The sequence below is a fragment of the Triturus cristatus genome, chromosome 11 (assembly GCF_964204655.1).
Source record: "Triturus cristatus chromosome 11, aTriCri1.1, whole genome shotgun sequence".
Classification (NCBI taxonomy): domain Eukaryota; kingdom Metazoa; phylum Chordata; class Amphibia; order Caudata; family Salamandridae; genus Triturus; species Triturus cristatus.
In genome coordinates, this window is record NC_140594.1 from 615,585,138 (window position 1) to 615,610,288 (window position 25,151).

General features: G+C 42.0%; 1 protein-coding gene across 8 annotated transcripts in view; it reads left to right on the forward strand.

Moving 5' to 3' along the window:
* Window positions 1–25,151, forward strand: part of SORBS3 (sorbin and SH3 domain containing 3) — a 328,992-nt gene that overhangs the window by 188,383 nt on the left and 115,458 nt on the right. For all 8 annotated transcript variants that reach the window (XM_085633985.1, XM_085633983.1, XM_085633981.1 and 5 more), the window contains one exon: window positions 4,438–4,706. In XM_085633985.1, coding sequence (XP_085490111.1) covers window positions 4,438–4,706 — 269 coding nt within the window. The remainder of the gene's footprint in view (window positions 1–4,437; window positions 4,707–25,151) is intronic.

A 25,151-nucleotide genomic window follows, 5' to 3' on the forward strand; every position in this document is an offset into this window, starting at 1 on the left:
GCAGAGGCTGCTTTATGTCCGTTGCACCATTCAGGGAGTCCTTTCGTTGGCGCTTTCATGAGGACATGATGAGGAAGCTGGAAACGTTTGGCACATTCTCTTTAAAAGCACAGCATGTTGGCGCCTGCTTAGTCGATTAGACCTATGTTGCGCTTTAGATCTCAAAGCACTATGGTGGGTGCAGCAGTTATAACTCATGAAATATGGGGTGCAACTCACAAGGAGGGGGCAGGTTTGAGTGCACATTGGTTGCAACCGAAGTCTTAAGATGATGGGCTGTGTGTATCCATTATCAGCACTCAGTCTTCGCTAAGTGACCTTGTTTTGGTTTTGTTGTGTCAATGCTTTGCTGCGCCCGTTTGACTTACAACGTGCTTTCTCTTTCTCCAAACTCGATGTTTGTGTTCCTTTATTTTGAGATGCTTTTAGTATTACTGTCACACACACAACCACACACATACAACCACACACACAACCACACACAACCACACACACACAACCACACACACTACCACACATACAACCACACACACACACACAACCACACACAACCACACCCAACCACCCAACCACACACACACACAACCACACACACACAACCACACACACAACCACACACAAAACCACACACAACCACACACAACCACACAACCACAAACACAACAACACACACACAACCACACCCAACCACACACACACACAACCACACACACACACACAACCAACCACACACACACAACCACACCCACAACCACACACACCCAACCACACCCACACCCACACCCAACTACACACACACACAACCACAAACACAAAGGGAGGAGACAACTGCAGCACGACCTTCGGCTCAATCAGGACAGCAGAACCACCGGAAAAGGAACCCCTCGGCACGACCTGGGCAGCAAGAAGTTGTCACTGGAGACATCGTGATCCTATGAACAATAGTGTCATCAATGATCTAATCCAAACTGTAAACTGTGACAAATAACATCCCTATATATTGCAGTACCACAAAAACAGCAACAAGCATTGGCATACTAAGTATTACTAAGGCTCCGTCTCCTACTTCTAAAGATCAATTGTTGTCATTCTTAGGTTTAACGGAATTTTACAGTAAGTTTGTTAAGAACTATGCCTCAAAAGTGTTTCCGTTGCGCAATCTACTGAAGAAAAACGCTAAATTTATCTGGGGAAGTGAGCAAAAGTTAGCTTTTGAAACACTTAAAAATGAGATTTGTGTGGCTCCGTTTTTGAGACCTTTTACTATTGGTGGGGAATGTATGGTAGCGGTAGACGCTAGCAACACTGGTTTAGGCGCTTTTACAAAAGAAATTTGGGGAGGAGTATGTTGTTTCGTATGCCTCAAGAACTTTAAAAGGAGCGGAGGTTAATTACTCCACCATTGAAAAGGAATTACTTGCGTGTACCTGGGCTGCGCAGCATTTTAGGCAATTTTTATGGGGGACAAAGTTTCAATTAAGGACTGACCATAAACCTCTGATAAACATGTTAGCGGCTGGTGGTGGTAGAACTTTGACTGCTCGATTAGCCAGGTTAGCTGCTAAACTGCAGGAATACCAGTGTTCAGTTGTGTATATTCCTGGCCGTTTGAATGTTCATGCGGATTGCATGTCTCGGTTGTCTTTAGATGAGAGTTCTGGTGTAAGTATTACCTCTGAGGAATGTGACGTAGCTTATACTATGGAAGATGTGAGGGAAAGTGTAAGTTCGAGTGCCATCTCGGAGGAGATTTGGATTAAGGCAATGTTGGAAGATGACGTTTTACAAAATGTTGTAAAGTACTTACAAGGAGGATGGCCGGAAGAAAGGAAGTTGAGTGGTGAGTTGAGTTCGTTTTGGAAAGTAAATGATGAACTTATGTTTTTGCATGGATTCGTAATTAGAGGCGATAAGATTGTTCCACCTCAAAGTGTTAGAGAACAGTTAGTAAAGTTGTCACATGAAGGACATTTAGGAATGTCTTCCACCAAACGTCGTTTGAGAGAGTTCTATTGGTGGCCAAGCATGGATGGTATGGTGGACAGGTGGGTTAGAGATTGTATTCAATGTTCTAAGAGTGACAAATCGGTCAAACCTTTATCTGTGGGGATCTCACCTATTGAGTATTCCTTGTGTCCCTGGAGTAAATTAGGGATTGATATTATTGGGCCTTTGAATTTTTCTTCTGCTAAACAGGTCTTTGCGGTGGTTTTAGTGGATTATTTTTCGAAATGGCCAGAAGTCAAGGTGGTAGACAAAATAACCTCTAACCATGTCATAGAATTTTTGGACAACATTTTTAGTAGAGAAGGTATTCCATCTGAATTGGTTTCTGATAATGGGCCACAATTTATCAGTCATGAATTTGAAATGTTTCTAAACAAATGCGGGGTCACGCATAAAAGAGTTTCTAACTATAATCCAATGGCTAATGGTCAGGTTGAGCGTTTCAATAGGGTTGTGAAGGAATCTATACAGCTAGCTATTAAAAGTAATATTGATTGGAGGAAGGCTTTACGGGCCACTTTGCACACATATCGGATGTCCCCTCATTCTGTTACAGGTTGTTCTCCATTTGAGATGTTAAGAGGAAGGAAGCCGTCCTCAAAGCTCATGCCATGTTGGTTGAAGAATAACAAGTGTCCTGATTCCATGGTGGATCTCAAAATGGTTAGAGAGCGGATTCAAAGATACCAAGATAAGATGCTAAATGCGAAGAACAACAACTCTTCAAAAGTTTGTAAAATCAAAGTGGGTGATTTTGTTCGTGTTAAATTGGGTGGCATTGACAAACGATGGTCTAAATGGTCTGACCCAGTGAAAGTAATTGAAGTTTTCAGCAGAGCTGTTAGGGTACATGGTGGCAAAATATGGAATTTCAGACGGATATCCATATTTAGATCCAAAAAATTTTGTGATGATTCACCTGTCTCTCCAGTAAAGAAGTCTTTGAATACTGAGGAGAATGGGGACTTTCAAAATTTTCTGGATACATTGAATGGTTCTAATTCTGAGTTTGAAGGGGTGTTTCCTTCTTCAAATATTGCCAATTTGGATAATGTTGGAAATGCTGTTGAACCTTGTTTGACTCAATGTTCCTCTGCAACATCTAATGTAGTCCCTGTTGAGAACCAACTTGCTAGTTCTCCTGTTGAGGTACCCATTCCACCAGTTCCAAGGAAAAGTTCTCGGGTGAGGAAACCACCCGTTAAAATGAATGATTTTGTTATGTTTTAGTTTTTTTTTTGTGTTTTTTTGTTTTTTTGGGGGGGGGGAAGGTGTGTAGTGTCCATGTTATCTGTGGTCATGTTCTATGATGGAGTGTTATTGTATCACTAGGGTTCTAGGTTCCATGATGGGTTGACAGTTCATTAGCAGTTAGAGTCTGTCCTGTGTGGTTGTTTAAGTTGTCCTCTCTGATGGTAATAAATCTACCTGGAATCCACCTGTTGTGAATCCTGTGCTTACTTCAATACCCAATAGGTTTCGCCTTTGGGATCTTATAAGTGTTTTGCCATGCAACAGTTGTTGTTGCACCAAGGATATTGTGCTGCTTAACTAAATACTTATAAGGTCCCAAACGCGAGACCTATTGGCTATGCCAATGCTTGTTTCAAGTCGCTGCTAAATGTAGCCTTGTTAATCAGAGGGAAGCTTGAAAATGACTCAAATCATTTATTTAACTGGTTTGAATGTGGAAATAAAAAAAAAGAAAAGTGGAGAACAATCAGATGTCCCTTAGCCATGAAAGAAAACACAAGAGTTCCCATTCAATAAATGCTTCATCTAAAATTGGCATTATTGTTCGTAACTGTAATTATCTTGGTTATTATATATCTAAGTTTTAGCTTTCCTGCGTGAAAGAGGTGAACTGGAGATAAAATGCACACAGTTCTGTCTACTTCAGTATAATATTGTATGTGTTGAGTGTGACAGAGTTATCAAAGCTGCATCCCAAGCAAGAAGTTATGTCATGTTGTGTTATGCTATATTATGTTAATATATTTTCTGTAGAGTGCATTCTATCATTAGACTGGTCTTATAGCACTAATGGAGGCGTGTTGCCTTACAGTTTGGCTGTTTGGCTTGTGAGCATGTATAGTAGTTGGGTGTTTGCTGCTTTAGTTAATCTATGCAATGTGTCAGTCTGTTCATCATGCCCTACTCCCTGTGACTGTGTTAAATTTCTTTCCTACAGCCTCTCTATTTCTTTTTCACACTCTCCCCTGCCTTTCCATTTGCCCGTCCAGTCTCCCTTCTCTCTGTGTAGTTCTTACTTTACTGCCCCCTGTCTCTCCCTTGTATTTACCCTTCCTCACTGTATGTCTCTTCTATAGCCCTCTTTTAATTTACTGTCCACTTTTCTCCCTTCTGTATCTTTTCCCCATCCCCTCCCACTCTCACTGTATTGCTCTACATTTCTCCCTCTTTCTGTAGTGTGTGACGAGGACAAAGCATCCATGTCTGCACAGTGGCTCCAGGCTGGCACATTTCCTAGGCATTTGCCCCCCGTTACTGCCCAGCCCCGGCCTGGAAGTACTCCTGAGGATACGGACAGTGGCCGAGACTCCCCTGCGAGCCCCAGAGAGGAGCAGTGGATACTGGGGTGGACTCAAGGCAGTGACCGGAAGGCAGAGAAACGCTGGATAAAGTACGATGGGATTGGGCCAGTGGACGAGACCGGAATGCCCATTGCATCGAGATCCGTAAGTTCCCTTTGAAAATTCTTTCCCATTAAATAGTTACCCAAACATTTTTTCCAGCATGATCCAAAGTTCATCTTTTCAAGATTAAATACAACACAGGTTCCTTCTGCCATGGGGCAGATGGTGTAAGGTGTGTGAAAGTCTTTGGCTACCACCAATTGTGCTTGTCCCTGTTGTAATCTAAAATGTAACATATTTTACAATGAAGAGGTAGTAGGACTCATTTTCATTGGAATGGTATTGGAAGGAACCATCATATTCACTAAAAGGTAACACCATACCATAGGAGGGTTGGGCTCAGGGCTGGCTGGATGGTGAATACCTGCTGCTAACGTCTGAAGGCCGTGTGCGACTGGGAATGACATCCCACTGAGGACTGGGTTCTAGGCCTGGAGGAAGGCCCTGTAGTTAACACTGCTGGGCATGTCCAAACACTGGCCAACCCCTTTTGGTTCGCAGCTGCTGGCTTCCTGCAGAGGGTTAGGTGAACGGCCTGGCTGGAAGCTAAGCCTAGCGGGGAGCCCAGCCACCCCCCACTGCGAAGGACCGAAGAGCTGTTTGCAGCAGGGGGTTGGCCACCTGAAAAGGGCATGCCCAGAAGCCAGGCTATCCTCCCAACCCTGCTGAGCACAGCCAAAGGCATGTGTAGTGGAAGTTTGCTACCCGCGGAGAGTTGAGTGCATGGAACTCTTGGATGTGCTATTGTGAGCAAAAAACCCAACAATTCACTCCAATAACAATGCACAAAGTGAATTTATGGGAAGCTTTGTTTTTAACACCTCAATGTACGAATAAAAAAAAAGAACTCAGAAATTCACCTTAAACCCACAGTAAAAGTGCAGTTATCGTTACAAATTAAAAAGGTAAAAACCACTGAAATTTTCAAGTTATGGTTAGTAGTACAGTTCATAAATTGCACACCCAAATGTAATGCTTATGGCCTTTATATATAAAAAAAATAGCCATACCTAAAAATTAAATATAATTAACCAACATATAATCAAACCAATTAATGATACTACATTCATAGTCATCTCTGTCAAAGTGGTAAGGGCAACATGGTATGTAATCTCATCTGTATGATGATTTAAAACATTTGTAATTGCATTTCACATGTTTCGTCATGGGTGAGGCCATGAGCATTGGTTTTACATCTGTATGTAGATCTATACATTTATAACCTGAGCCGGCAGGGGAGGGATAGATGTCCCTGGGTTGGCTGGAAGGGAGTGAGTGGTGTTATATTGTAGTATATCTCTGCTGGCTGTAAGAAAGAGAGGTTCCCATGATTGGCTGAGAAGTGGTGTGTTTTGGAATTATTTTTGACTTTGTGTTTTCTGGTATTTTAAATGTCTGACTTACATTTGGTTGTTTTTGTGGTTGCTTCGCATTTTCATCCCTTTGTTTTTTGTAAGGTAGATGTGTTGTGACAAGTCTACCTCCTACTGTTGTTGGTACTAATGCACATGTTTGTTTGTGGATTGTTAGGTATTTTGTTATTGCCCAACCCCAGCGCCGCAAAATGCCTTCAGCCATGCGCACAAGGGGTTGGACTCATGGCTGGACTAAAGCTAGGCCCTGCTCTGACCCCACTGAATGCAGTAAGCACAACAGTCGTACAATGAAAATGTTTTTCACAGGATTCGCAGATCTACCCTGGATTTGTGCATCCTGGGGCCCAGGAGAGTCTTTGGATTCAGGTTGGGTCCAGGACTTGCGAATCCAGTGACAATCAATATTTCGCTAATTATTTTATTGCTAGGTGTCCCTGTCGTGTGCCCTGCCCTCAGGTCACTACAGTCCCTTTGGCACTCGTCCGCATGGGCCTATTGTCAGGCTATGCTCACCATGCCCCCTATGCCCTTTTTTTCAAAACAATTTCCAGCACAGTGCTCAGTGCACCATATTGAGTAATGGCACTTGCAACAGAAAGTTTTCTAAGACTGAAGACAATCAGATCTGCAGCGGGATTTACAAATATGCAATGCACAGTGGGCTATAGAACTCCCTCTTCCAATGGTGTCCTTTTATGTTTTTTAACTGGATTCGCCAGATTTCTGTGTATTTGTGAATCCGGTCCAGATATCTCTAAAATGTAACATTTTTATGCCTAGAATGGAACACTTTTTAAAGTCTAATTATTCGAAAACTATTGGACAGATTCACACCAAACCAAGTAAAGGCAATTCCTTGTGTAAAGGTCTGTGTACATACCAAGTTTGGTTAATTCCATTCAGACGATCTTTTATGTCACAAGGAGCAAATCATCTTCCAGGGGCCGCATTACACATGCGGCGCACTTTCCTTCATTGCGCCGGGCGCACCTTTAAAAAGGTGCGCCTGGCGCAATGAAGGAAAGTGCGCCGCATTATCGGGAATGTGCTCCCCAAGGGCTGCCGCGAACTCGTGCTGGCTTGGGGTCAGCACATTCATGTGAAATATGGAGCAGCTGTTTTACAGCCGCCCTGCGTTTCACTGTGCAGGCGGCAACCCGCCTGCACTTTTAAAGGGGAATAGATATCCCCTTGCAGCTGGGTGCAGTCAGAGACTACACCCGGCTGCAAGGGGATGTATGGGGGTCCATGGGAACCCCTTTACACCCTGAATAGGGCTGCTTTGAGGAGGCGCACTGACAGTGCACCACCTTTAGGTGGCTGCATGAAATTTGCCATGAAGAAATCCAAGTGAATCTATTTTGTGGGGAAGGTTTGTGCAAGTTCGTTGAAAGGTGTCAAAATTATTAAAAGAACAATCAATGTTTTTTAAGTGTAAAGTCTGACTTAACCATAACTAGAGGGGGACGGTTGTTGCCTCTGTAATATAGGATAAAGTACCCACTACTGTACATTATAAGGATATTACAAGTCACCTAGGAGTTCCATGAGCATACAGGGAAACATACTTGCACTACTGTGTTAAGTTGAGGCGCACATACTGTTTTATCTAAGCTGATGTGAAACTCATGCTTAGAGGAATGATTGTTTCCTTGGGGTGTAGGACCATCCAGGAGTATGTCCACTGCCATTGTGTCAACCATTCCCTCACTGATCGGGCGATTCTTGTTGAAGAAGTTATGGGTGGATGTGACTTGTCTAACTGTATCTCCAATAATGTTAAAGTCTTACCCAGAAATGTGCTAGGGCTACCAAGGTAGTTCACAACCCTCTCAATGGAATGAGATCTGCTTAAAGTCACGGGTCAGGTTGACAGTGGCAAAGTCTTTGCCATCCAATCTGCCGCCTACTACAATATATCACCCGACTTTGGATTTTGGTGACTTGAAATGATGTCCTGGGTTGAATCCAGATTAAGATTTCCGCTAGCATGGGCTAAACACGTTGTATAGTATAACTGGCCTCTCCCTCTCTTTTGTAATGCCATCCACTTAATCTGTGTGAGGTGTATTTCCAGCCGAAGGGCAATGCTTGCTCATCTTCTCATGCTATGTTTGTATCTTGTACTTTTCGTAATATTGTTCAGTCCTGTAATATTCCACATTTGGAATTTAAAGTTTGTCATAACACTTTTCGGAATTGTAACTATTACTCAGTTTCTATGTAGTCTGTTTGCATCCAGGTGCACATTTGTGTAAGTCTGCTTAATACATACACCATATGTGCCTCTAACAGCGGTGTAGCCCAGCTTTCACTCCCTAGGTCTGTAAGGCAATGGCCCCATCCATTACTATTCTATCTGTGGTTAACAGCAATAATAAACAAATCAAATTGCAGGTTATGTTGTTTTGCTATCTGCCTTGTGCAACCCGCCAATAGTTGGTGTTTCGAGGAGGGGTGCCTTCTTTCATTGTGCGGAATGATCAATCCCGCCCGTACAACTATGATTTAGCAGTACTGATCTAGTTTGTTAATGATGACCATCACATCTACTACTAATCTTCGTTTCTTGGTTTATACGGACAAAGGGTGTCTGACTCACCCTGCAAAATGTTAAGAGATAATTCACAATAACTGTGTTCTTTTATGGCTCTTGCTGTTTTATTGGAAACTATTACACTTTATTCATTTTTCCTCAGTGTATCAATTGCAAAAGGATGAAAGGCCTTGGGAGGAATGGCCTGTGGCTCACTTTTTTGTGGACTTTGCAGCTGCCACTTTAAGTAAAAGCAGCATATCGCCTGTGCCAGTGGCCAGCAAAAAGTGTTCTGTGATGCCAGAGAAGGTGGGGAAAAGGAAGGGTGTCTAAATGGAACACAGCTTTAGAGGGAACCTAGAGGAGGCTCTCGGTAGAGGGTTTGAATGGAATGGCGTTTATGGGCATTGGTGTCTACTTTGGAAGACCTTTGGTGGGTTTACAATGAACTCAGAGGATCAAAAGCTGAATTAAACAGCTGCTGGGAGGGAATTAAGGGCTTGTTGATTAGAGAAGTTGAAAGAAAATTGTAGGTTTGATGATTATTTGAAACAAGAATTCAAAATTGTATGGAACATTAAAGTCCAGCACGGAAAATGGTCTCCACCAGTCAAAATGAGTGTTAGTAATAAAATTCTTGTTGTTCTTTAAAGTCAAAATACATGTACACAGGTGTCAGGTTTAGTGAAGTCTTCAGCCAGAAGCTTTTTGCGAAATTCCCAAATTTCCAAGTTTAGAAATTTTACACAACTTCGCTGGTGGATAAATTCTTTTTGCAGGAGAATCCTTTCACAAAAGTAGCTTTCTTTAGGTCTTTCTGCAACCAAACCTAATATTTGCAGAAGCCTATGTATTTTATTTAACTTTGCAGCTACACTGAGTTTTTGAAGCTAGTCAAATCTTTAAAAATCTTTCTGGAGGTGAGTGTTTGGAAAGGTGCCCAACTTTCCAAACCCCCATCAGAATAAGGAAAAGGGAACATGATCCGACCTATCCTGTGAGGAGAGATACTGGAGAAAGTATCTACCTCTCTCCAAACACACTTATTATTTTTGTGGTGTTCATCTATTAGTCAGCCCCCCTTCATCAGCCGTTCACCCATTGATTGAGTGTAACTATCAGTCATAACAGAAGGATTTTTTCTTCTTTACCAAGATCAGTTGTATGACTGCATAAGGCGTGTGAGCACCTCATGGAAAGGAAGCCTGTTCCTGAAGACATCCCTAACATACAAAGATAAGCCCTCCACTGAGCTGCTGTGCTGCAGGGCTTAGATGTTAAAGAAGAAACTGCCATGGCCCCATCCTACATGAATTCTCCATGGAAGATTGGGCATCTGTGGCAGCCTCTAACTCTGAACACTACCCGGCCTATACCCATAGCACAAATCAGAAGAAAACAAACAATGGCATTGGAAGCAGTGGTAGAGGAGTGCTTGGGTCATATAATGGTCCTAATAAAACTACACTATCTGCTGCACACATGCTAACTCAATAAGTCAACAAGTTAGTGTATTAGTTGTATACAACGTAGCTCGGAAGTATGACGCTGCAATCGCCGCTTAGTGTCTCTGAGCTTTGCTGTCTACAGCTCTTGCACTAACTTGTAGAATAACCAAATTGGTATATGCTCTGTAGGCAGCATAATTTCATTGAAAATAAGTGCATGCCCCCATCTGCACCCATCACTATACTGCCACAGGGCTTTGTAAGCCGGGCAACAAAGAAGAACAAGCACTGGCAAATCCAATCGGTCTGGTGTTGGCTGCCTGCTTTTTGGCTTTATCAATGCTTATTTTCTTTTGCCCTGCGTTTTAAAAAAAAAAAATCAAAAAGAATCCACCCTAACAACAGAATAATAGTAACCTTCCTAGGTTAGTACAACATTTATAAGCACTGTGTGTCCCCTAAAGTTGTATAGCGAAACACAATGTTTTGTTAAAATAACCCTCACCCACCAAAAGGTCCCTTGGTGGCATGCTTCATCATCGGGTTCTTCCCGCCCGGCTGCGGGACGGGGCATGCTACTACCAACGTAGACGTGGGAGCACTTAGAAGTAAAATGACACTATGTGTAATGTGAGAGTGGAAGGGTCAGGGTGAATAAAGTGTGATTAAAAAATACCTGGCTATTTGGAAACTAGAATTTAATACTCCTCCTAGCTGGTATTGTTAAAAATGGAGAGTGGAGGCTGTATGCTATGATGGGTTACTACCTCCTTTGTCTACATGTTTCGAAGCCATCCCCCTGGCTTCTTATCAGGACCAAAAAGAATTATCCCTACTCTAAGCAGAAAACAACAATGTGGTCTGCCTAATTAATTTAGCAGAATTTCAGGGCACATTCATAACATGCACCATATACTGTACCCAAATGGTATAGTCTTTCAAGATAATCTGGAAGGATAAAGAAACACCATTGTTATATGCAGCAACATAATAATTGCAAGACCACATCACCCAACTTGTGGAAGGTCTCATTAGTGATATGTATTTTTTTCGGTGCACGACCGCTTAGAAATTAAGTGGGTGCCGTACTGCCCTTGAGATTGACATACAGTAAAATACTAGACATAACAACATAAAACATAAACACACACTCTATATTCAATTATTAGGCTGGTATGCAGATCCTTGTCTTGGAATCCTGTGAACTCATCGTTATTTCTAAAAAAAATTGTAGGTGAAAATACATCGCGATGTCTCTACAAGATAAAAGTGGTTGAAAAAGTATATGGAAAGGCAATGTTAACATACACTATTATTACCACACTATAGCCCCATGAGCTATAATCATGGGAGGGGAGGAGCGCCTGTAGTCACACACTGTGGGAGATAAAGTGCATCCAAAATCAGTATCGTCGTTGAAGCGATAGAAAATCATTGGAAATGCTCGTTGTCTAGGGCAATCGGCTATGGCGTACTTACTTTGTCAAAGCTGCTCTCTCACCCTGGTAAATACCTCTCCGTGGCTCAGATTAACAAGGAATGGGTGTCACGAGTCGGTATTAAATAGTACCTTCCTTGCACGTTTCGCTCTCGTTTGTTGTGAGAGAGCTGCAAAGCTAATTCACCCTAAAATGGCTGTCCGTAGCAGAACCTGCTCCATGTAGGCCTGGCAATTTCTGTGTGAGGGTGGGACCCCTAAGGATTATGGTCTCTGTGAAGCTGAAGCGATAACCTAATAGAAATGGCCGCTAGTAATGGAACATCTTATTCCTAGAGTACGGACACTTCCGTTTTATGCAAGTGTACCAATAGTAGTGGATGATCATAAAAGGTTTCACTGTACCTACCCCTACCTGATGTTACTCATGGAACCCAATCGTCGGGTTCACAGATGTTTTTCTCTCTTGCCTGGGGCAAATTTGATGGCACCCTCTGCTAGCGACGAGTGCCGTGCGTTTAATCTCTTCTTTTGGTTTTTCTGGTGCAGGTTCCAAAAGGGTGTCCCTGTTGTTATTCCTTGCTCGTTTAAAGGCTTTGTCCACTATTTTTGATGGGTAGTTCTGTTTCTCCAATCTCTTGCGTAGGTCTGCCACTTGTTCCTTGAAGTATTTTACTTCAGAGCAGTTCCTTCTTAAACGTAGATATTGTCCGTATGGGAGATTGTCCTATAGGTGCCGTGGATGAAAACTATCATATAGGAGGAGACATTTTTTTGCTGTGGTTTTGAAGTGTGTCGTGGTTCTCAGAGTGCCATCTTTCGGGAAAATGTTTAGGTCCAGAAACACCAGTTCTGTGTTTGAGATGGTGCAGGTGAATTTCAGGTATTTCTTTCTGGCAGTCCAGCCAGGTCATGAAACTGTTGGCAGTTTCAATGTCTCCATGCCAGATGACCAGCACATCATCAATATATTGTGCCCATATCCTGATGTGTTGTTGGAAAGGTTTGGTTGTGTGCAGGATCTTGTATGTTTGTAGATGGTAGACATAAAGGCCGGCTACACTTATGGCGATTGTGCTGCCCATGCTGGTCCCGTGCTTCTGGAGGTACAGGGTGTCTTCATATTGGAAGAAATTCCTGGTCAGTGCCTGGTTATAGCAGTCCAGTACTGTGTTGCAGGGGGTCTGGTATTCCCTGTCAATCCCAAACAGGACGTCCTCTATGATGTTAAGAGTTTCATCATGGGGAAAGCTCGCGTAGAGGATTTCCACGTCCAGTCTCATCATCAATTCCCGTGTTGGGTCAAACTCCATCCCTTGTAAGTGCCTCAACACATCTTTGGTGTTTTTAAGATATGAGATATGTGTTGGTCCTTTTTACTATAGGGTGGAGGAAGGCATCTGCAAATCCTGACAGGGGCTCCAGAATGGATCCTATGCCTGATACTATTGGGCGACATGGTGGTTTTTGCAGATCCTTATGGATTTTCTGGATCGTGTAAAAATATGGGGTTCTGGGAGATTTGCTGGTGAGAAACTACCCTTCTTTTCCCCAGATCCAGTCTTGTGCGAGTGCTTCCTCTACCATATTGGCAATCTGGACTCTCAGTGATTCAGTTGGGTCATTCCGCAAGACCTCATAGTTCCTCCGGTCTTTCAATAGTCGTTGGCATTCCTGATCGTATGCCTCTGAAGTCTGGATCACGACTGCTCCCCCTTTATCTGCTGGATTGATGATTAGGTTGCTGTTGTTGGCCAGTTCTTTGATAGCTTGCTTTTCTTCTCTTGTCGTGTTGTAAAAAACGCAGTTGGTATCAGGGTTGAGATCCTCTATCTCTCGCATCACTGCTTTCTCAAAGGCTAGTAACTTTACGGGTAACGTAGTATTGGGGATTGTGAAGGTAGAGTTCACTCTGAGGCCTGTGTCATCTTCTTCTCTATTCTGTGGTTTTTTTCCACTGAAAAAGGCTCTGAGTTTGAGTTTCCTCATACATTCATTCATTTCCTTGCAAAGTTTGTATTCAAGTTTTACAGTTGGTACAAAACCCAAACCCTTCTCCAAGATGCTGGTTTGTGCTGATGTCAATTCTTGATCTGTCAGATTCACTGCTAAGTGTTCCTTCTGCTAGTGGTCGGTTGATTGCTCAATGCCCCTGTCATACTCCTGGTCGAAACTCCTGCTGCTGCTTCTTCTCTCGTTGCCCAATGGACTTGATTCCCTTTCCGATTCCATCCCCTTCGGGGTACCGGGTGAGACCTTAAAAAAGGGTTCTGTTTGTAGTACGGGAATTCCTGTTGCGGGAAGTTCCAATGGTTGTAAGGCGTAGGTGGGCCTTGTGTCACTGGCGGGCCATACTGGTAGGGCGGGTATAGAGCTGGTCCTTGGTAGTGACCCCATCCCCGTTGTCCTCTATTTTGTGCTCTCCTGCCCTGGCCTCTCTTTCCTTGGTACCTTGAGCCACTATTCCTACTCGAGTCCGAGCTATTGAACCCTGTGTCCTATGAGTCCCCGTCTGTGTTCAAGTCCTGGTGGGTGGATGATGCTACGTAGTCCTCCTGTGTGTAGGGGTATACTTTCTCATGGTTGAATCGACCTGTGTCCTTCTTTAATTTGGTGTATTTGCTTTGTTTTAAAGAAGTTTCAAACTCATTCATTATTTGGTTCAGTTCTTCTAGACGTTCTTTGAGAGCACTCGGTGGTTGGTAACTTTTTAGACATACCTCTATGGATTGAATCTCGATCTTTAATTCCTGGGTAATGCCGGTGGCAGTTTTTAATATTAGGATTAGCCAGTCCCGGGTGCAGTGCCAGGAAATTAAAGACCAATCTTTTTGAACGCCTTATCCTGCTGGAAGATAAATAGCTCATTTTTTACTATTAGTCCCTGAGGGGCCTCATATGCCCTCAGATATTCGGTCATCAAGAGACCGTGTGCGCTATCTTGTTCTGGGATCTTCTGAGCATGGTTAGTTCATCCCAGTCTTTGTTGTCAGGGCTGGGTTCTGAAGAGTTCAGTCCTTCAAAGGGACTGATGGTAGCTAGGATTCTTTCAACTTCCTCATTAGAGAAGGTGAGACCTGTAATCTCTGCCATAAATAGTGTGTGTAATGATCTCACAGTCGTGAGATCAAGGTTTTAGTAAACAGACTATGAAAAAGGCTCAGGGCTCACCCTTAAAATGCAATGAGCAAAACTCCCACAGCTGCACCCTGCATGTGTTTTTGCAAACATTTTTATGGAATCCGGGCCCTCACTATTATTTTTTTTAAAAATGGGGAAAAACAAACTTTTTGGGGGTCTCAAAAAGCACACCCGGCACTGAAGGGAACTACTTTTTATGCATATGTTCTCCTGGTGAAAGAGCAGAACACCATCACTTAGAATGAAGTTAGGCCATGACTGAAGTTGTTTGACACATTGCCTCATGCTGTAAGATGTTGTGGGCGGAAGAAAAGTGTGAATGACACAACAACCGACCAGTGGTTTAAGAGGACTGGGTGAAAGCTCCTATAAGTAAGTATGTTATGTATATAATTTGATGACAGGCAAAATGTATTTGGCAACGCAGACCTACAAAATGCAATTGTGCAAAGTGTAAATCAGAAGTGCTTGTTATTGTTCGAGTCGAACTAACATTTACCAATACATTCACCTAGGGGTGTTCCACTGTTGTTTTGCAAAAATCTGTAAATTTTTAACTAATTTGGTTTTTAATTAATCCAATGAGTCCAGTGCAATAAACTCTGTCCTAGTGACTTGTAAATAATTCTTCTCCTTCTGGGAACCTTAGGGTGGCACAGTTCTGGAGGGAATGGCTCAGTGTAGCAATTTCCTCCTAGTCTGTCTCTGTTCTGGTGACTGCCCTGCAACACCCTGCACTACACACTCAGACTGCAGCTGCACACTTTGTGCTACAATTCGCAACTGACCTCTTACACACAGTCGCGAGAAAACAAAGTTACTACAGCAACAGGGCTACATGTTCTGCCAAATTCATGTTTAAATCTCACAGAATAAGAATACAATACCAGCATGCTTCCACTTTTAAAAGCTCCAACAATGAAGCAAATGAACTGAGGCACAATAATTGTTTCATGGGCTAACAAAAAATGTACTCCTTTACCTAAAATGGAATTGGGAGTTCTCCGCAATCCTGTGGTGCTGGGACCATTTTCATAATAGGATTGCTGGCCAGTGACCGCAACATATTAAATTCCTAGTGTTACTGAAAAAGCCAGAGTATATATTTTTAGTGTATGAGCAAACCCTCCATAACAGGGTTTTGGGTGTGCCAATTGTGCAAATTAGTGCTAGTCGGGCAATTTGATACACGTATGCCCATTTATGTCCGTAAAATGTTTTATAATTTACAGTGGACATGCTGTCATTCAAAATTCCATTTGGATGGTAATAAAACACAGAACCACCACTGAAGAGGTCTCAATTGTGCTTTTGGGCTTAAATGGTCTGATAGGAGTTCCAGACGAATACAAATGAAAGTCCTCTATAGACTATACTACCTCTGGTCTGGACTGGATTGTTCTCAATGTGACTCCCAGACATTCAGATGTGCCTGAGAAGCATTACTGGGCTTCAAGGAGAGACTGATCTCACGAAACGTCGATGGGATTCACTCCATAGCAATCATGGTGGACCGAAGCAAAATAGCAAGACTATGAGACAGCAATGTATGCTTGTATATTCACACATGGAGAAGGGGTGTGGACTGGTGCATTGATATGGAAAGTCAACCCTACAAGGGCAGGTATTGATCAAAGTAGGGGGGAAATATACGGGGTGACTGGAAGAATAGTTGAATGAATGACTGAATGTTTGGATTTATAGAGCGCACGGCTACTCGGAGAGCTATCGGCAGATACAAATCAGGAACACAATCGTTACAAGGTAAACAAGTGCGTTTTTAACATGAAAGCATGTCTCATTATGCATATTCCTAATTTGAAGTGGTATTTGATTCCCAATCAAAGCAGCACGGGCCAAAAAGGAAGACCCTTCTTGTCTCAATCCTTTAAAACAAGTAAACAACATAAACCGCTCATTTCCGGCGCACAGGACCCAGGAACGACAGGATCTACCCTTCCAAGCACTGAGATATTGTGGTCCCATTCCATGAAAAGCACTTTGAGCTAACACTAAAGCTTTAATATTTAGGGAAGGTTGTTCATCTTGTACCTGTTCCCCAAGTGGAAACTTCACATAAACGAAATACTGTTCGGTTGGAGGTTGGGGGGGTCACAATGTACTTTGTGAGTTTAGACAGGGTCTTGTAACTGCCATGACTTTTATATTTTCTTTTGCTCTACTGGCTTTTGTAAGCCTACTAAAAACAGCAATAAATGAGATTTTCTCCAAAAATATGGTTTGATAGGGACCTTGTGAATTAATCAAGTGCTTCAAACTATGCAACTCCGCCCTGAAGTTGTAGCCCTTTGTAGTTAAAAAACACATGTAAATGTCCCTTGTGCCCAGGTAGACTCATGGATGCACTACAGACATACACTTTCACCTGTCAAACTCGTTCGGCCTAAAAAAAACAGAACCACAGCTTTTCAAATATTTATCACAAATACAATCACAAGATAAATGATGACCATCAGAAAAAAATGTGCGATGGTTCAAAAACACCTTAAGGAAAATTGCTATCATAATGGTTGTGTTCCAAAAAGAACACATACCACTATGCCAAGGAAAATGACCCTCAGAGTATTTTTTATTTAAAATATAGTACAGAAGGGACATCAGAAAGGGAACAGGTTGGTAAAGCTTACAATGTAATAGTTAAATCCAAGAAACTAAGATAATGGAGATTGCTACACATGATGCTTGGTGTTTATTTAAACATCTACACAGCAAAATACTTTGCTGTGGAACAATGCTCCTTATTTTGTTGGCCAGCATTCACACAAGTTACTTGAGCACGGAATTTAGACTCAGAATTTTGTGTGGTACATATACATCCTCACCATAATTGTTTAATCAGATAAAGACTCTGTTTTGACTTTTTCGCTATACGTTACACGATGACAGTTAATTAAGGGCAGCATATTGCTTTAAACTGTGTATTAAAGGTTTTAGTTGCTGTGTGTTTTTTCTACATACGCTCAGAAAAAACGGACATTTTCTATAGGGTGAGAGTATGATGAGCTTTTGTTCTTGTTGCTAAAATACATACTGCTGCTTTGTGCTACTAATACCCGGAGCCACTAATAGCTCTGGTCATGGGAATACCCAGAGTCACTGAGGCTTTCGGGGCTGCTGTATTTATTCCCAAGAGTCCGAAACAGCAGCATAGCGTGGGTTGCCAGCGCCTGGGGCAAAATTTTTAAAGAAAATATTGCACCGCCCCTAACCCATGGACCGTTAGCTCAGGAAGTGCCAACAGTCCACGGGTTAGGGGGCTCAAAACTTTTTAAAAACAAGCATTTGCAATGCAATGGGTCTCGCATTTACGCAAGTTTGAGCTATTAACATTGCAAATAACAATGCCTTTTATTTTTGTTTTTAAAACATAAATAAAAGGTATTGTCATATACAATGCCAATAGCTTAAACTCGCATAAATGTGAGACCTATTGTATTGCAAATACTTGTTTGTACTACTTCCCAGGGTTGGCATACAAACAAACGCATCCTAGAAGAACCTGAAACGCACGTTTGTTGCTCTGAATAAAGACCATTTCCATAATCCAGCTTTGCCCCCACTAAAATAGTCGCAACGATCCCGCCTGACTTTGAAGGGGAGAATTACTTTTCAAAGCTGTAGTTGACAGAAAAACAACAGCATGACAAAATCTGAAGGGTCAAAATCAACTCCAGAAAATTGGAACCTCTTGTTACTCAGTCCTCTAAGGCTAGATGGCTATTTCCTCACGATCGCGAACTTTATTAAAGTCTCAAAATTATTAAAAATAGAGGTTGGAACCCTGTGGAACATTATTAACTGTCCAGTAACCTGAGGTAACCCGTTGTTGTGGGCACAGTCTAAAAACTACGACATGGCAAAGAGCCATATCACAAAAGATCACTCAGGACGATAACTATGCTGTTAAGGGGCAGCATGCGCTCCGTAGCCTAAGGCGATGCAGGTGTTGTCATGTGGTACACCCCTCTGTCACTGGAGCAGCAGCTGTATGAAGTAAGACACTATGCCCTTCCCGGCTGCGCCCAAGAACTGCGAACACTACTATCGATGAATCCGCCACTCTTCCCGCTTCGCCTCATCCCACACAGCATTCACTCCAGTCCTCAACCAACTTGTTGCTTACTGCTCCCGGACTCAACTAATCCCTTCAGCGTTATTTAAAGACACCGCAGTTGTCTCATCGCGATCTTCATGCCGCAACATTAAAGTGCCCGCAATATGATGAAAGTGCCAAATCAAAGCCAAAGAACAATCAGCAAGTTTGTAAAAGGCAGAGGCTGAACAAGTGGATTATGCTTTTAAGCAGTCATGTCAACAAACGAGACTTTGGTCATTACGATGGGAAAACAGATGTCACATCTAACTGAGGATATGCCTGCTTGGTATGCGGTTTCAAAAACTAATGAACTATATAGAAATCCTTGCGTGAACCCTGGAGTGGAAGGCCATTTAGATGCCATGACCATCCGTAACAAAATCAGTATAAATCCGCATTGATTTAAGTTGCATCATTGAAGCAAGACAGACCCTTTGTCGTGTGTCAAACTATCACTTCTGCTGCTCATAACCATCTAGCATAGCAGGGGCTGCTTATCATTAACAGTCAATGACTGTCAGTCACCTAATACAACTTTTTCTCACCCAGCACCAGCGCCGCTCTAAATTGGGTATTTAACTACCTCTCCCCTCAACTCTACTGTCTACTGGTGCTAATCACATTGTTTAATTTCCCACAAAGTGTTCGTTTATCCCAGTCCTGGGACAAATCTCCTGGCATACGCACTTTGTGACTGAGGAATTTGTGAACACTCACAACAAATAAAAAAAAGGGGTGGAGGGCGAGAAACACGGAGACAGAGCGAAAGGTGGCGCGTCAGTGGAGAAAGAGAGAAAAAAACAAGCTCTTAGCTTTGGCAAAGGCAGCCGCTTGTTAATAATTGCATCACTTTAAGTGAAAGCGCGATGCAATTATAATGCAAAAATAAACACGCGGCTGCCTTTGGCAAAGCCGAGTGATGACAAAAAAATTGCGTTGCAGCTATTTAGGAGCCACTGTGTCCAGCCGCTAGTAAAAGATGCAATCCTGGTGGGCGGGGCCAAAAGGAGACAGGGTGGTAACCAGGAGGGACTAAAAACCCTCCTGGACAATCAGAACACCAGGTTTTGCATAATTGGTGACGCAAAACGACACGCACCAATGCAAAACACGGGCGGAGCTGGGACACGGCTTCTTGGAATTGTATCGATTCCAAGAAGCCCTCATTGGATGAGCAGCACATGCGCTGCCTACGTCACAAGACCTAAAAATGAACTTTGGCCCTCTAAGAATTTTACGCCTGGGACAACCGCCCCTGTGGACCATTCTACGCTGCGCCTCTGGTCAGAAAGAACTCTGTTTTTGATAATAACTTGAGAAATTCATAGCTTTGTTCTTGATAATACAAAGAGCAACTCAGAGTTCCTAATAAATAGCAGTCCATTTTTGTTTAGTAATGTATATAAATGTACTTGGCTTATATTGGACTATCAACAGCAGGCTAAGAATTAGAAGTTGTTTGCTAACTGAAAGTATTATAGCATCCTAGGCTCATTGGTTCATGCTCGTTCTGTACAGGCTCATGAAAACCTGGGAGTTGAACAGAAAATCATTGTTGAAAGTGTGATAGCCTAGTGTAACATACCTTAGACCTGCCTATTGTATTATACAATGCACTGTGTAGTAAACAAGCAGGATGCAGATTGTGTCTTGAGAGGTTTATTACTGGTTACATGGAGAGGAGAAAGCTTGGAAGCAGCTAACTCCAACGGACACCATCTCAAGAGAGCCCACCTACATTCTATGGTAACTAAGTAACAGTATAACATTCCAACCAAACACATAATGATAGGTTTACATTAACATTTCATAGACAGATCACTACATTACCTCCCTTTCTTCTAAAACAAATTAAAACAACAAAAAAAACAGAAAACACAAATAAAAACCTCGCAAAAAACTAATATTAAAATAAAATATACAGTAATACATAATAGACTTTATTCCCTGTATCTAGCGGGTTTGATCACAATACGCGAACTCCTCCTGACACCAACTGGTACAGTATCAGTGCCACAAGAAGGATTATTACTCTTATTGGATGGAATCTGTCTAATGGAAGAATTGACTTTAGCGACCTTGCACAAGTTCCGCCAAAATCCTCCCTCAACCTGAATGGCATTGCCCATAATCTTAATCACCTTAACTGGAGGTCCAAATTTGCTTTCACCTTTGTTACTATGCATGGATTTCCTGATTCTAACAGAATCACCTACTTTTAGTATAGAAGTCCTCGATCCTTTCTTAAAATCAAAACTCTTTTTTTGTTTCGCTTGAGTTACAGAAGCATTGCCTTTAGCTAAAAGCATCAATTTTCCCACATCTGATTCTACATCAATCCACTTGGACATCCACCCTGGACGAAAAGACGTAATTGGCTTCCTCCCCCTCGTTAACTCAAAAGGAGAAACTTTGGTGGAAGAATGTGGAGTGGTTCTATAAAACCATATCATGCTTTCCAGTGATTTAAGAACATCTTGGTTATTGATCTTAGCCCATTTCACACAGTCCCCTACAACTCGATTCATCCTTTCCACAATACCATTCCCTTGAGGATGATAATGGGAACTTTTCAAATGTTTTACACCAGAAACAGACAGAAAAGATTCAAAATCTTTCCCTACAAATTGTTTCCCATTATCTGAAACAAGAACTTCTGGAGACACCTCTCTGGACCAAACTTCCCTCAAAAATGTAATGATGCTCTTAGAGTCGGCTTCTCTAACAAGCTTATACTCAGGCCATTTTGAGGCATAATCAACCATCACTAAGATAAATCTTGAATTACCATTGAGAGACGAATAAGGTCCCATGAAATCAACTCCCAATTTGACCCAAGGTCGATCTGGGCATTCTACAGGCATGAGAGGAGGAACAGAAGTCTTGAGAGACTTGTCAGCAGAACAGCAAATACAACAATTCAAAACAAAATCATCAATCTTCGAATCCATTCCTGGCCACCAATAAACATCACGAACGCGGCGTTTGGTGAAAGAAGAGCCTAAATGCCCATCATGAGCTCTAAGTATTATCCCTCTCCTAAACACATGTGGGGGAATAAGTTTGTCATTCTGCAACAAAATACCATCTTCCAAGGATATTTCATCCTCAATTTTAGAGAAAGGTTGCAATGCAGGAGGTAAGACTTTTTCTCTGGGCCACCCCCTCCTAACCAGATTGCACACATCTTGAAGAATGCAATCATCAAAGAATGCATCTCTCCACTCATCTTCAAAACAGAATCTTAATTCGGGAATGTCAACACCCGCCACAAGACAATCTTCACAATCCTCCTCAATCAGGTCAGCAAAAGAAACATCGTCATCTTGAACACACATGGAAGGAAAACGGGAAAGAAAATCCGCCATCCCATTCTTACCCCCAGAGATGTGTCTGATGTCAAATTGATATTGTAATAACTTGATAACCATCCTCATAATTCTGGGAGTACAACACTTGCTTAAACTACCACCCAAGATACTGACCAAAGGTTTGTGGCCCGTCTGAAGTAGAAAGCGCTTTCCCCACACATATGGGCGAAACTTTTCAGTAGCCCATGAGCAGGCCAAAAGCTCCTTCTCAATAACAGAGTATTGTAACTCAGGTGATCTCAGGACTCTGGATGCAAAACCAATCGTTCTTTCCACTCCATTCTCAGATTGTGTCAAAGTGGCACCCAACCCTACCTGACTGGCATCGACTGTGAGACAACAAGGTAAGCTAGGGTCAAAAGGCTTGAGTATAGCACTATTACTAAGTAAATTTTTGATTTCAACAAAGGCAGACTCACATTCCTTGCTCCAAACAAATGTAGTCCCCTTTTTGAGGAGAATACTAATAGGACGGACTATTGTGGCATAATGGGGAATGAACCTTGAGTAGTATTCGCAAAGTCCTAAGAAAGATTTTACCCCTGTTTTGTCTGCGGGAGTGGAAGCATTAGTGATGGCTTCCAGAAGGCCAGGTCTGGGTTTAACACCCTCTTGACTGAGAATATGACCTAAGTACTCCACTTCTGTACAAAAGAATTTGCATTTTTCAAGTTTTAAAACAACACCATGTTGTTGGAATAGACCCAACACCTTTTGCAAGATGATATCATGTGAAGGGGTATCATTTGCAAAAATCAATACATCATCTTGAAAAACTAAGACACCATCAACCCCTTTAAGGATGTTAGACATAACTCTCTGAAATACTGACGCAGCAGACGCCAACCCAAAAGGCATGCGTCTGTATTAAAATGTACCTAAGGGAGAGATAAACGCTGTGAGGTGACTGGAATCAGAGTGTAATTCAATTTGATGATATGCGCTTGCAAGATCAAGCTTGGTGAAGAATTTGGCACCTTTCGTGGAAGCAAACAAGTCATTAATTTTTGGAAGAGGATGTGAGTCAACCCAGATCTCCTTATTAAGTGACCTCAAGTCCACACACACCCTGAGTTGCCCACATCTCTTCCTTGCGACGACCAAAGGTGAAAGCCAAAGAGAGGATTCCGTTGGCTCAATCACTCCCTTCTGACATAACTGTGTCAATTCCTTCTCCAAGTCCTCCCTAATGCTATAAGGTACTCCCCTGAGCTTGTGTTTGACTGGTAAGGACCCTTCTTTGACTACAATTCTCTGTTTGAAGCCATGTACCTTCCCTAAGTCCGAACCAAAAACGGAAGGAAATTTGTCTTTGAGTGATTGAACTTCAACAGAACACCCAACTACTAGGACTTGTTCTTTGGCTCCAGGTTTAAGAGTCATTCCAAACAATCCATGGTGAAACCACCCTAGGATGTTTAGTCCTTTAACAGCAACATAGATTTTCCCTCTTATTCTCCTTCCTTTAAAACAAATCTCTTCTTCAAAAAAAACCAAAAGGTCGATCTTTCGACCTTCGTACGACACAGGTGTGCGATCGGGAGGCAGAAGTGGTTGTGCACCTTCCCATGTATCATCGAAAAGTTCTTTGGTGATCATAGTAATTTTTGCACCAGAATCCACTGAAAGTTTTATGCATCTGGTACCAATAAAAATATCAACAATGGGGTCAACACAAGATTTGGGGTCACCTTCAACAACATTGTTAGTAATGTGCTCCGAAACTACAGAAACTATCTCAGAATCAGAAGAAGACTCAGATTCTACTAAGCATACAGCAGACTTCTTCAAATTTTTCTGACCTTTGAGCTTAAGACAAACTTTAGCAAAATGACCTATTTTTTTGCAATAATTACACGTGACATTGGAGGCAGGGCATCGTGAACCCCTGGAATGAGGTGGGTTCCCACATCTTATACAAACTGTAGGCTCAACATTGCTAGTAGTGCTATGCTTTGAAGACTTACTGACATTACTAACACTATTTTTGAATAATTTCTTTGTGGATTTGCCAGATTTATTAAGATTTATAGCATTGACCGGTTCAACTATTTTGTCATCCAATTCTTTCAAGGAAACCATAGAAATTTTTATACTTTTAGCTAATTTGATAGTTTCGTCAAGAGACGGATCTACCATGGTAAGTAGTTTTTGTCTGATATTCTTGTCTTTACAATGGCATACAAATTGGTCCCTGATGAGTTGATCAGTAAAGTTCTCGAATTTACATTCCGCTGCTAGTCTACGCAACACAGAAATGTACGAATCAACATCCTCCCCTTCAGATTGTTTCCTCTTAAAGAAAGAATGTCTAAGAACCATGAGGATCGGTTGTTTGTCAAATCGAAGTTTGAGTTTAAGCACAGTTTCTCTATATTCATCGTTAGGTACAGCGATGTCTTGTGGTAAATCAGGCAAATGTTTAAAGACAGATCTTCCTTTGAAACCAAGAGAATGTTATAACAGATATTTTTTCCTGTCGGCATTAAATCTAGATGCGCCTATGGCGCCTAAGTAAGTCTCAAAAGCGTCATGCCAAACCTCCCATCTGAGAGGCGGTTCTCCAGGAGATTCTAAAAATACTGGTGGTGGGTTAACGGATTGAAGAGTACACATGTTAGAGATAATAAACTGGAGACAAAAAATATGTGAACTGGAAAATTGACTGTAAAATAGAAAAAAAAACAATTGTGATGGTTAGTGTTACAGAAGTAACATCAAAGACTAAATGTAAAAATGGAGGTGTGTGTGTCACAGTGGTGCACACTAAGGTAAAGTGATGTATACTTGTATAACTATAAGATGCCCACACATAAAATATCGTAGATAAAATAAAGGGTGTGTATATCACCACAATATACACTGCTTGAAGGACAAACGTGGGATTTACTTCGAGTGCCTCAATGTTGATGAACAAAAAAAATGAATAGAAATAATACGAATACTGCAGAATAAGCTGTGCACATCCGCGTTAATGTCCAAGTGCACATGTAAGTTCCAATGAGAATGGCTTTAATATAGGAAGAAAGCTGTGCGCATCAGCGTTGCAGCTTGTGCATT